Source organism: Cryptotermes secundus, unplaced genomic scaffold (assembly GCF_002891405.2).
Source record: "Cryptotermes secundus unplaced genomic scaffold, Csec_1.0 scaffold193, whole genome shotgun sequence".
In the NCBI taxonomy this organism is placed as follows: domain Eukaryota; kingdom Metazoa; phylum Arthropoda; class Insecta; order Blattodea; family Kalotermitidae; genus Cryptotermes; species Cryptotermes secundus.
Genome location: NW_019731217.1, coordinates 101804 through 114506, shown reverse-complemented (window position 1 = coordinate 114506; position 12703 = coordinate 101804). Strand labels below are relative to the sequence as shown.

General features: G+C 36.8%; 1 protein-coding gene across 3 annotated transcripts in view; it reads right to left on the bottom strand.

Moving 5' to 3' along the window:
* Nucleotides 1-12703, bottom strand: part of LOC111866417 — a 109653-nt gene that overhangs the window by 82644 nt on the left and 14306 nt on the right. For 2 of the 3 annotated variants that reach the window (XM_023855346.2, XM_023855347.2), the window contains exons 4-7: nt 8807-9192; nt 6960-7130; nt 3382-3607; nt 2325-2456 (exon numbers count right to left, since the gene is read on the bottom strand). In XM_023855346.2, coding sequence (XP_023711114.1) covers nt 2325-2456; nt 3382-3607; nt 6960-7130; nt 8807-9192 — 915 coding nt within the window. Of the gene's footprint in view, nt 1-2324; nt 2457-2574; nt 2592-3381; nt 3608-6959; nt 7131-8806; nt 9193-12703 lie in introns of those variants that run through there. The other variant, XM_023855348.2, reaches the window with a different exon arrangement.

The following is a 12703-nucleotide window of genomic DNA, read 5'->3' as shown; positions in this document are numbered from 1 at the left end:
GGAATCAACAGGCGTGTCCATGGATATGAGCAAATAACAAACACTTCTTAGGATGCCACTATGCTATATAAGCAGCCATTCAGATAATAAGAGATTCAGTCATAATTCATTCGTAAATCAGTCAATGTGAGTCACTGTCAGTCGGTTGTCAGCTGAAAGTCAGCCTGTGAAGGGAAGACTAGAAGAGATGACAGATCAGTCCAGTCAGAACTGAGCCAGTCTCAGGCACCCATTTATTGTCAGTTATTGTAATTGGTTGTGATTAAGAGAGACTGTAACATTATGATGGCACTGTCCAAATATACTTCAGGCATTTAACAATGTCCAAAATAATAACCATATAAAAAGGAAGAAATAACCACAGCAGAAACCATAAACAATGACATAAGATACATATACTAAAGTAGAGAAAAAGTAGACACACATGAATAAAGCACAAGGGGAAACTTGAGTTGCAGGACAACCCACTGTGGTAGGAACACTACTAAATGGACGACGATGATGATGATGATGATGATGTTGATGATGATGATCATCATCATGAATAGGAGGAGTAAAGATCTGAATTTCTGCAAGTACATATGGAAGCTACAACATACTTTAATACCATCACTTTGATAATCATTAACATATTTATAATTTTTGCCTGCAAGGATAATGATATCTGAATATAGATACACTGCCTATTAACACATTCTATACCTGAAAAAAGATAAAAAATATTGACATGAAACAACTAAGATTTAGAACTTTGGATATGATTTAAAATGCATCAGTGTGAATATAAACATACTACATCATGAAGCATGACACCTTAGAAATGCCTTAGCACTTTAAACTGAAAATGAATTTTGTAATCATGCAAACCCAAAGCCAGGCTCAGATCATTAATTAGAATAAGTAATTTCTTTAACAAGACCTACTGTCATTATTATATTTAAGTTTCTTTCAGCAGTCTATCACCATACAGAATTTAAGAATCCAAAGTTAAATAGCATTACTGATACTCTAACTCAGAAGTATGCAATGCTTTCATGATGCTATTACTGTGAGTAGTCAAATAAAAATTGTAAAGTGTGATTTTCCAGTGTCATGATATTCGTACTAACTTCCATGAAAATCTCTTAATTGGTCAAAAGCGTATTAAGGGAAGACACAATAGACAACAAGACAGAATTATATGTGAATAAGGAGAATACAAAAAAGGAAATACAATCAATACATGTTCAGTAAATTTGACTGTTGAGATGATTAACTATTCTGTATGTAGCAACAAATGCTGTGTGCAAAGTTTCACAGTAGTTACATGTTCAATTTTGTTTGCACAATCACAGCTTATTCTGACAGCTCACAATAAGTATCAAAAAGTCTTATTATATTCATGTTATTATGTATTTACACAAGGCAGTATGGGCAGAATGAAACAGAATTCTAGGGTGTCATGAAATATAGGAAATAAAATTCTACCAGTTGTCTTCTAAAATATATGAAAAATGTAATTCCTTAAATATTTACTTATTTGTAGTTTATGCATAATGGTGTTAGTACCGCAGACTATATGGCTTCAAATGACTGGACGGTAATGAACTATGCAATGAAAAGAATGTGGATGCAGGTGGTCCTGGCCTAATTTAATGCATTTTCCTGATATCTGACTAGAGAAGTTAAGGAAAACCATGAGGAAACCTCACTCGTTCTAACCAGTGTTCTAGCTGACATTCAAACTAGACACACCACGAACACAAGACAGAAGTGTTACCACTTGAGTCAGTTGGTTTGAATTATCTATTTACCTTAGTCTAATGCTAAAGTTACGAATGTTCAGGATATACCACCATTCCCCATACATTTTGAGTGTGCGGTGCTTAATTAATTAAGCCCAGATAGATTTACCTTTTAACAGACATTCCTGGACCACTGAACCTAGTTCACACAATTGCACCCTATGTCTTTAATATCTGTTTCAATTGTTATTCTCCCAGATCCTCCAATGCTTCCATTCACATTTTCAAACTAAAATTTTGCATTTCTCATTACTCCACACATGCTACCTGTTCAGCCTATCACATGATCCTTGGTATGATCATACCTTGTCAGAATAACATGGTACATATTCAGATTGTGGATGGACATGGAACACGCAGTCACAAATAGCCAACAAGAGATGGCCCCACAGCTTAGGATATAGGCCGAGGTCTAATAACCGCCCCACCATAAAGACACTAGCATGTTACTGTTTTACAGGACAGGGTCACTATATTCGACTGTAAAGTAAGACGGCACCACATATGAAATACTCGTTAAATAAATACATTGCTACTCACTCAGTTCTTCAATTTCCATTGATGCCTGAAGAAGAGTGAAAGCCTTCTTCATGATACAGAAACCATCAAACGTTGTAACCTCCCAAGAATTTCCTCCAGTTTCATCATGTACTTTATTTACATTCGAAAACACTGAAATGAAAATGTCATGATTTAAGGGTTGTGACTACAGATGGGGTATGGACTGAATAGATTTATTGACCACTTGTATACATCACTCAGAACTACACTTTACAGATCACTGACATACACAGACTAGTGCGCTCAGTCTATTACAGTCTTCACTAGTAATTCCATGGCAAAAACATCTACTGAGGGAGATTACTGAATAGCAATCACTGTACTCGTTGTCCATTTCGAGGTCTCTGCCCAGCAATGGGTCTGTGGGAACAGCCCACATTCAAGCAAGTGTGACAATGCAAGTGTCATTGCTTAGCAACGACGAGTAAACAACGGTTGCTAGGGAACTTATAAACACAGTGTCCGGCACCAGCAGTGCCTATTACGTAACCGTTGTTTACACGCTTTTGCCTAGCAACCGTTGTCTACTCGTCGTTGCTAAGCAATGACACACTTACTTGAATGTGGGCTGTTCCCACAGGTCTATATGCCACAACTTAAGATATTTGGACTGAAAAAAAATTAACTCTTAACTGGTATGTACAGAATATCATGAAATGATAAGTGTAACTGAGCATATATACTCAGCATCAAAGCATGACACCTGATGTTATAATTTCACATCTAAAATTCTCTCTCATTCATACATAATGCTTTGTAGTCCATATGTCTCATAAAACCTATCAGTACTCATCATTCATCACTCATCACCATCATACAAGCATTCAAAGCAGATGTACTAAATTTAAAGAGAAACCTTGGATTATAACCCTTTTACTTGTACATTTGAGAAAGTTCAAAACTTCTGGCCCCCTGAATTTCATTCATTCTGTTAAGGACTTACTGCAAATTATACAGAATCACAACAGACAAGCCTGATATATAAATAAATAAATGCACAACTTTGGAAGAGCTTCAGTTAATTCCATTCAATTACCTTGCTCATTATTCAGAAGTAACACTCTAGCTTCATTCAACTCTAGATCCTCCAAACTTGCAGTTCTCCGCAATACCTCCAGGGTACTATGTTCCTTTGTCAGCTCTAAAAAGTCTCTGTTGTTAAAAGAATATCTATGACCATGCTTCCTACACCACTGCATTACTAATATCTGGTGATCCACAACAGAGCACAGGGAGGAAAAAACTGGGTCACTGATAACTTTCTGTAATAGCAAAGACAAGAGCAATACAATTTGAATGTACAGCATGTGAAAGTAACACATGAAAATGTAAATGAATATACAAACAACAAAAATGGAAAAATCTACCCAAGAGTTTACAAATGCATTTTCTTGAATTCTACATTATTCATGGATGTTGATTTAGAAATCTGTTACAGATCTCATCAACAACACTGTATCTGCAATTATGGCTTATAATGCAATCAGAATGGAATTAATTTTCAGAGTTTTGGAGACTGTCTCTGCCTCCATCACTACAGACTGATGTCTGGTAATGCAATGTTTATGGCCCAAGGGTTATGTCCAAGTAGATATGTTTTTTTGGGTAAATTTGGAATAAGTGTATCTAGACTTTAAGATTAAGATATAGAAATAATGAAACGTACCAGGAAGCTTGGGTTTGCAAAGAAGTGTAACAGACAATCGCTTTGTAATCAGAATGTTAGCGCGACAGCGTAATAACGCTGACACTGAGGAAGAAGCTGTATGAAGTGGGTCATAAAAACTATGGCATGAGGAAATCACTGAGTCGGAGAGGGTGGTAGACCTGAAAGAGCCCAGCCCCTTTCGATAAACAGCCAATGAGTGGGCCACACCGACCCAAAATTACGTCAGGATGGGCGGGTGAATACACCCCCGGAACCCAGCGAGTCAGCAAAAAGAGGGTACATAAACTCTAGAGGAATCAATCAAAAAACTTTTTATTATTACTCGTCAAAGAGTCAGCCGTAGGTTATCACCAAGAGAGTGATGGCGATGAGTAGTTGTTGGTTGGTGATGGCAGCCTGTTTCCTCAGCTCACGTAAGTAGATTTACTTCATATAGCCATGAAGATTAAGTGTGATGGTATTAAAGTGCAAACCCCAGGGAGAGAAAGTGAAGACTAGATGGACTAGGTTTACTGAGAAAGAGAGAGAGAGAGAGAGGAGGATAGAATACCCAATAGCAGGGTGACAGGAGTAGAAATAATGTGTGTGCTACAGGATAATAACCCACATGTAATGCGAACCGACGAACATCGGCAAATGGTGTATATAATATGTATATAGCGACATAGGTGTATAGAGTAGGATAGAAATACGCTGTGATGTTATTTGAACCTAGCATTCCCTCAAGTGTTATCATCTTCCCTGCTGACTCCAGCCTCCCTCCGAATCCTCCAGGAGAATTGCAAACTCAAGCCAAGGCAGCGACGTCAGTGATTGTGAATTTACCTGAGCCCCTCCCTAAGACTTAACAAGATGGTGGCAGCACGACGCCTTGGTGGCAGTGGTGGGACACCTCCACGCCCCCCATCACCATGGCAGAAAAGCAAGCATTCAGGTTCCACGAAAGATTCATTTCTTGTGGGACACTGGACGTTACAGATCTTAGTCACATTCATATTTTGTTACATACCACTTTCTTATACAATGAACTGTTTTACATTGCATAAAGCAGAAGTTATGATGGCATATGTCAAAATTAAATTCACCTGCTAGTTTCAGTTTAAACAGTTTCATACAAAATTCCATTCCAGGTCAAGAGGTTTGGGAGGTGAGACATGTGTACAGATGGACAAAAATATATGGATTATTTACTCATTTTATGCCTTTATGTAACTGACACATAAAAACCCAAAAGAATGAACGATGTTATATTTTAGCGTCCTGTTACACTGATTCATGTCCATGGTTTATGCTAACCGTCTTACAGTGTATACACTTTTCCACCTTATTCTTCACTTCCACACTATATGTTTCAGCACTAATGTGCCATCCTCAGGTGTCTTTATGCATGTTTAACTATTGTACTGCATGCCATGATGTCTTCATTCTAAAATGACTAAAATCTGTATTCGTCATATATGTCGATGAATTCTAAATAATAAAATTTTTCAGGATTCATCCTACGTCGCACTCAAACAGGCGAATTACGCCAATCCTCTTTTATGTGAGCATTTTTCTTACATACATTTGTACTGAGCAGTACAACGCACGCAGTAACAGGAGCAAAAAACAACACAGAACACGATACACAAATGTATGTAGGAAGAATGCTCACATAAAAGAGGATTGGCGTAATTCGCCTGTTTGAGTGCGACGTAGGATGAATCCTGAAAAATTTTATTATTTAGAATTCATCGACATATATGACGAATACAGATTTTAGTCATTTTAGAATGAAGACATCATGGCATGCAGTACAATAGTTTAATGTGCATAAAGACACCTGAATATGGCACATTAGTGCTGAAACATGTAGTGTGGAAGTGAAGAATAAGGTGGAAAAGTGTATACACTGTAAGATGGTTAGCATAAACCATGGACAGAATGAACGATTTCAAAATGCATTTAAACTTTGATTCAACAGCTTCAATTTTACTGCAGTTTTTTAGATGTGCTAGGTTCACTTTCATCAAAGATGATAATTTGACAAAGGTAAGACATGACATTAGTAAAAATTTCAAGAACAAAGCAGTGAAATTTCTAAAAAATAAAATTAATGAGCTGGAAACAAACACTAAAAACAAGAATATCAGTGGTTTGCATAAAGAATAAATGACGTGGAGGAAAACATATGTAAATAAATATGGTTAGTAAAGTAAAGGTATCCCTGTAACAGGCAGTGGAGGCCCATAGGGTTGTGAGATGTTGAGGTTCCCACATTTTCTAGACAATCGGCTCATAGATGGCGGTAAGGTTGTCAGCTGTACGCGCCTGCCAACCTTTACCCCCAAGAATATTCCAAGAATATTCCTGGTACTCATCTCTGTTAGAGGCTGAGTCTACCCCAGGGCCATAGTCTGGCTGGAAGGATTAGGTAAACTGAAAAAATCCACTTCATCAGGATTCGATCCCGCTACTTTCTGGCTTGTAGCATAGTGCCTCAACCAACTATGCTACCATGTATGGTATGTATGTATGTATGTATGTAAGGGGTGGGCCATAAAAACCGGCCCATGCATTGTGACCTTCAATGATCTATTGAGCTTCCCTTTGGATTAGCCCTTTATTAATCCTACACTTTTAATAAAGTGTAGGACCCTGTGGGTGTCATAAGTGTCACTTGGTTCCATAAAAAAACTGACCCAAGTGACGATCTCTTAAATAAGCTATGGCCTCACAATCACACAGGACGTGTATGGCTGATTCAACCGCATATGGTAACTCATATAATTTTATATATGCAGGGCTGTGGCAACTTTGAGAACCTTCAGGTTCAACTATTATACACACCTTTTTAACAGGACATAGTTACTAAATCCTGAAGGAAGGCCACTCACCAGAATGAATGTTTAAATTAGTTTATAAGCCACATAAAGGTTAAACCTTAAAAATCATCATATACATACCTTGCAATGTTCAAGGAGAAAGCTCAAAACCAAGAATATTTCATTCCTATCTGCAAAATTCTGCCATACTTGAAGCAGTACTAATGGCCACAATTTACTTATTGTGTGATGGGACAAAAGTTTCTTCACAACTTCAGTGTCACTACACATTACAAGGTGACTACATATTTCCTGTAAAAATTCACATGCACACTTAGTCTTTTGATAAAAAAGTAAAAAAGTGCACATGTCCTGCTCTTGGCAAAGACCTGACAAGGTATGGGCCACAGCTTGCTTCTCAGGTTACACATGTTGTTTTCCAGGTACAACTGATGATGTCAGATACAGGAGTAAAGCACTGGGTGAACTGTGTTGCCTGGCCTGCACATACATCTTGTATCATCTGAATTGTTCAAGAAACTGCTCAGCTGACATTGAGGGTGAGGTTGCCTAAGCATAAGTAAGAAACATCCTGAAGGGTGACACACCCATCTAAAAGTAGCACTAAAGGTCTAGTGATAGCTCAGTTCAGTTCAGTGCAGCATAGAATACAGGAGTGTTCAATTAGCCTCTGCAGCCAGTGAGTGAGTGAGTGAGTGAGTGAGTGAGTGAGCAAGTACTCAGTCAGCTCTCCATTCAGCAGTGCATAGGAATTCAAAGAAGAGCTGAATGCAGTGTGTGAGCAGTGGTGTTGCTGTAAAGAAATGAGTAAACTAATCTCAGTAGTCTATATGGTTACAGACAGTGGAAGAGTAAGATCTGAGGTTCTCACATTGTTGGTTATGAAGAGTTCTACCTTCTGGAATATAACATTATGTAGTCTGTTAAAAGTCAGTGGAAGTTTCACAGGACCATATTGCCTCCATCTTTAGTGTACCAGAATAGGCCAACCAAAAAACTAGCATGAACCAGTTAGAAAGCAGAAAAATCCACCTGGTGAAAACTTGGGTTTATATAAGAAACAGGAATGAACTGCAAGACAACTCATAAATTCCCACTGGCTTGCTCACAGAACAGAGTGAACCAATATGAATGTAAGAAAACATGTCAGTTCCCATATACTTTTTCACAAAACTGAATGAACCAATAGAAGACAAGGACAACTACTCATAGTGTGGACCCTGAAAAGAGCTGCTAATGCATATCTGGGAACCCTGGGGAGATAAGTACAAGTAGCATGGGAATGATGGGCAGAAAACAAGATTGGACAGAGGTCATCTGTTTGGGTCATATGCACATGGTGAGGGATAAAAAAGCAACAGTAGTGAAGGAAAGACAAGACAAGAAACAAAAGCTTAGGGCTGACGGGAGCCCAGACAGGTCACAGCTCATGCTCTGATTAGGGCCCACAGAGAATCCTGTGAGGGAGACTTCTTGCAATCTTTCAAAGAGAAAATGAGAGGTTTCCATGATTTACTTAGGCAGAAGCCATCCTACCTCTTCATATTACTGGCATGGAGTTCAACCTTAGTTGTCTCCTTTTGCCTTCATAACTTGACTTTCATTGCCTTACATGATGTTAAATCCCAGAAGACGGAACTCTTCAGTGGGACAGTAAGTGCTCTAAATATTGACTGATAAAGTTCTAATATTAACTTTTACTCAGCAAGGAAATTCCCTGTATATGAACATTTCCATGACCAGCACTTCCAGCCCACCATTTTTAGGGTACAATAACCATCTGCAGTATTCCACAGTTAACTCATTAAATTCAACTTGATTTATATAGTAATAAAAATGAAAGCTCCAAAAATTTTATTACATGCACAAAATTATAAATCTACAAGTTCAAAATTATCTAAATTACAAATATATTTGTTTGGAATACAGATAGAAGACATTAGTTCACTACCATCCTTATATCTTACCACAATATCCTCAATCCAATGTTTTTCTTGTTTCATAACACGCAGGAACATTTCTTCAATCTGTATGTTGCCAAATGAATCTAACAATTTACCACAAATTCCCTTAAGGACCAGTGTATCACTGACAGCACTCCATCTCTTATATCTTTCATCCTCTGCATTCATGAGCAGCGTAGTCAGTTTAAGCTTTCTCCGTGATACAACACCCAGGAACAAGAGTTGTCGAGAAATAAGTCCTGATTCACATAAATCCAACAGCCAACAGCAGAAGCGTTCAACAAGTTTCCTTTCTTTATCTTCTGACAACTCAAGTAAAGAAAGAATACACACCACTGTGTTGCACAGGTCTTCTGTACTCTGATCACATGTGGGATATGTGAGGACATCTGAAACACATGTTAGAAATGTATATACAAAAATTAAAGAAACTGAGTTTGATTTGTTTCATTCTGGTCCATCACAATAACATTGGACGGACTGATTTATAATTTGTAAAGAAAATGAAGTTTTAAAAAAAACTACACTATAAAACACGAATATCTGAAAAGAATATGTAACGCGTGTCTTCTTCTGGATGCTTTAATCTATAAAATTTGATTTAATTTGATTTATGTTAGCAGGAAGAAGGGAATATATTAATCTTTTCCGGTCATCACATTTAGAAAAATTTCTGCAACCAGGTCATCAGGGTTTTAAATGCCTGCTGAGCCAATAAGTGAACTCTTGCCCAAAAAGTTGGTGCAACATGGGCACACAGTTATCAGGCCAAATGTCTACTTACATTTTCGATTGTCAAATTCTTGGGCCAACTCAACACTGCTATAATATCTGTCAGTGAAATGGCGGTAGTCTTCAGTACTAGACACACTGAGTCATAGTCTGTCAACCAAGGAAGGAAAGAACTATTCTTGAAATGAACGGTTTTTCTAAGTATAATATTATATTTCAGCATCCTGTTACACTCACACAATATACATGGACAAATACTGTCTTAAGTGCAACAATTTTATTGTAGTTTTTACTTCTTTTTCCTCCTCCACACTACATGTTTCGGCCCTAAATGGCCATCATCAGGTGTGTATCACTCACGTAACTGTTACACTGCTTGTTAAAAATGTAAAAATCCCAGTCTTTCTAATTGTATAAAATCTTTGTTAATCTACACNTACGTATTAAAGATAAGCAGCGACACACACAGAGAGCGCCTACACTGAACAACACATGAACAGCGATAAAAACAAGAAGTGGCCGCTGCAGCACCGTAGATATAGGGCATGTACCCTGAAAAATTTTAATTTGAAAAAGAAAGAGAACAAAGATCTTATAGACATTTTAACTTGAATTAAGGTTTAAAAAGTGCTAATTTAAAAATCAAATCGACGCGTGTAGATTAACAAAGATTTTATACAATTAGAAAGACTGGGATTTTTACATTTTTAACAAGCAGTGTAACAGTTACGTGAGTGATACACACCTGATGATGGCCATTTAGGGCCGAAACATGTAGTGTGGAGGAGGAAAAAGAAGTAAAAACTACAATAAAATTGTTGCACTTAAGACGGTATTTGTCCATGTATATTTTCTAAGTATGGTAAGTTACACATGTTGCCTGGAAGTTTTTTGTAATTTGGAATTATACTGTAAATGTAACCAGTGTCACTTTCAGCTAATGCAAATAATCTGATACCCCACTTTGTTTGTTTGTTTCTTTCTTTCTTTTTAATATAAGTATTGAAAACTATTTTGCGATTGCTGATTCACCTATTACAATGTTTCTACCTGGCATATAACTTTTCTGAAATTGTTTCTCTATATGTTTTATCAACCAATGTACTTTCCTGTCCTTTTGATGGCCAGATTGCTTTATTCAGTGGCATCATTTCCCCACATGCACCATCGCCCGTTGTCATGACTTCCCACACACCCACGCAACAACACTTGTTTAGCTCTCACTCTCACTTTCTGACATTTCATTGCTCGATTCTTCACTCACAGTTTCTCCTTCAATTCCCAAATCCATCTCGTCATTATAGTCAATATCGAGTTCTTCACTTAACATATCACTAATAGATTCTTCATCCACTTCACACAAAGGATTATATCTAGTTCCTTTAATCCAGAGGGCCACGGTTTGGCTGAACATAAAAGCATGCTACTGACACATGACATGCAATAACATATAAATGGCATTTGTTCCTCAAGAAGTATAAATTATGACTTCCAGATGGCAGGAGGAGGAATACAAAACATTCTTGCATGACCTGCTATAGTCTATATGCCAACTAGCGATATATGATCGAAATATGACTGCAGAAACACAAAACAAACTCTGTTGAATACGTGGAGCAATCCAAAAGTTACTGAAATTTGAATTTTGCGCGTGAATGGTTACGAGTACATCGAGATACCGCTAGGTGTCTCCTCACACATCCTTCTTGAATCAGTGTGGCAAGCAGCGTCGATTTGAGTGGTTGGGTTTATTGTTGGTGAACGTATTTCCATTGTTGTGTTTCTGTGAGTTTGCGGTTTTGTGATAGCTGACCTGAGAGAGCAGCGTGTCTGTATAAAGTTTTGTTTCAAACTTGGGAAAACCGCTGCAGAAACGCACCAAATGTTGAAGCAAGCTTTTGGTGAAAACAATTAAATTTATAGATGCCTGTCAGGCAAGGAGCATAAATAAATATCTGAATATAAAACACAAATTGTTAAATTGCAACGCAAACATCCACTTTAACAGAACCTGTATCAATCTTCAGCTAACATCAAGATATGCAAAAAACAGAATAAATTCACAAAATAAAGCAATGAAACAACGCCTCACTAATAAAATACAAGAAATAAGAATAAAGAATGAATTAAAACATTGCTATAAAAAAAGCAATTTTTAAAGAAACAATTATATGACTTACATTTAGAAAATGGCAGAACATGGGGAAAAATATGGCACATAATAGATAGAAATATCTCACATAAACTTGACATAAGAATGAAAGAAAAATACCTAATAATCAATGCCAAAATAGAGAAATTAAAAGCACAAGAGGCAACGGAGACACAGGAAAGTAGAAAAAGATACAATAATAAACCACAAGAAGATAAGCACATATTCTTTAAAAGAACAGAAAATTTAACAAACATTACCTTCACAGAAGACGAAATACAACTACTCAACAAAGGACTGAAATATAACCTACATGCGAAACCTAAGGACTGGATACAAACACTAGGATTAGAAGCAGAAATAGGAATAAAACTATTACCAATAAAAGAACAAAATTATATGCGACATTTAGTAGCCAATAATATACAAAAACTAATAAATATGCAACATTCAAGAAAAGAAAGGAATAAAATAAAAGAGGCAAAAAAAGAATGGCACACAATGAAAAGAATATGATACAAATTACAACATAACCAACTAGTAGTAACAAAAGCTGACAAAGGCAACACACTCGTAATATTACACAAAAACGAGTACGATAAGAAAATTGATGAATTCTTATCTGCCAATAATTTCACAGAACTAACTAGAGATATTACAAATAAACAACAGGAAAAGATATGGAAAATAACTAATAAATGCAGCAACATTATAAAGAAAGAAGAAAAATGGAAATACATAAACATGAACCCAAGTGCACCACAGTTATACGGCACCATTAAGCTCCATAAACAAGAAAAATCAATAAGACCTATAGTCAACTGGAGAGAGTGCCCAGCATATAAATTAGCAAAACTACTAAACGTTATATTACAAGAAACTCTACAGCTGCCATATACATTTAATATTAAAAATTCACCCACCCTTATCCACGACTTAATGAAAAATGAAATAAACGAAACCACCAGAATTTGCTCATTCGACATTATTAACATGTATACTAATATACCAACAGA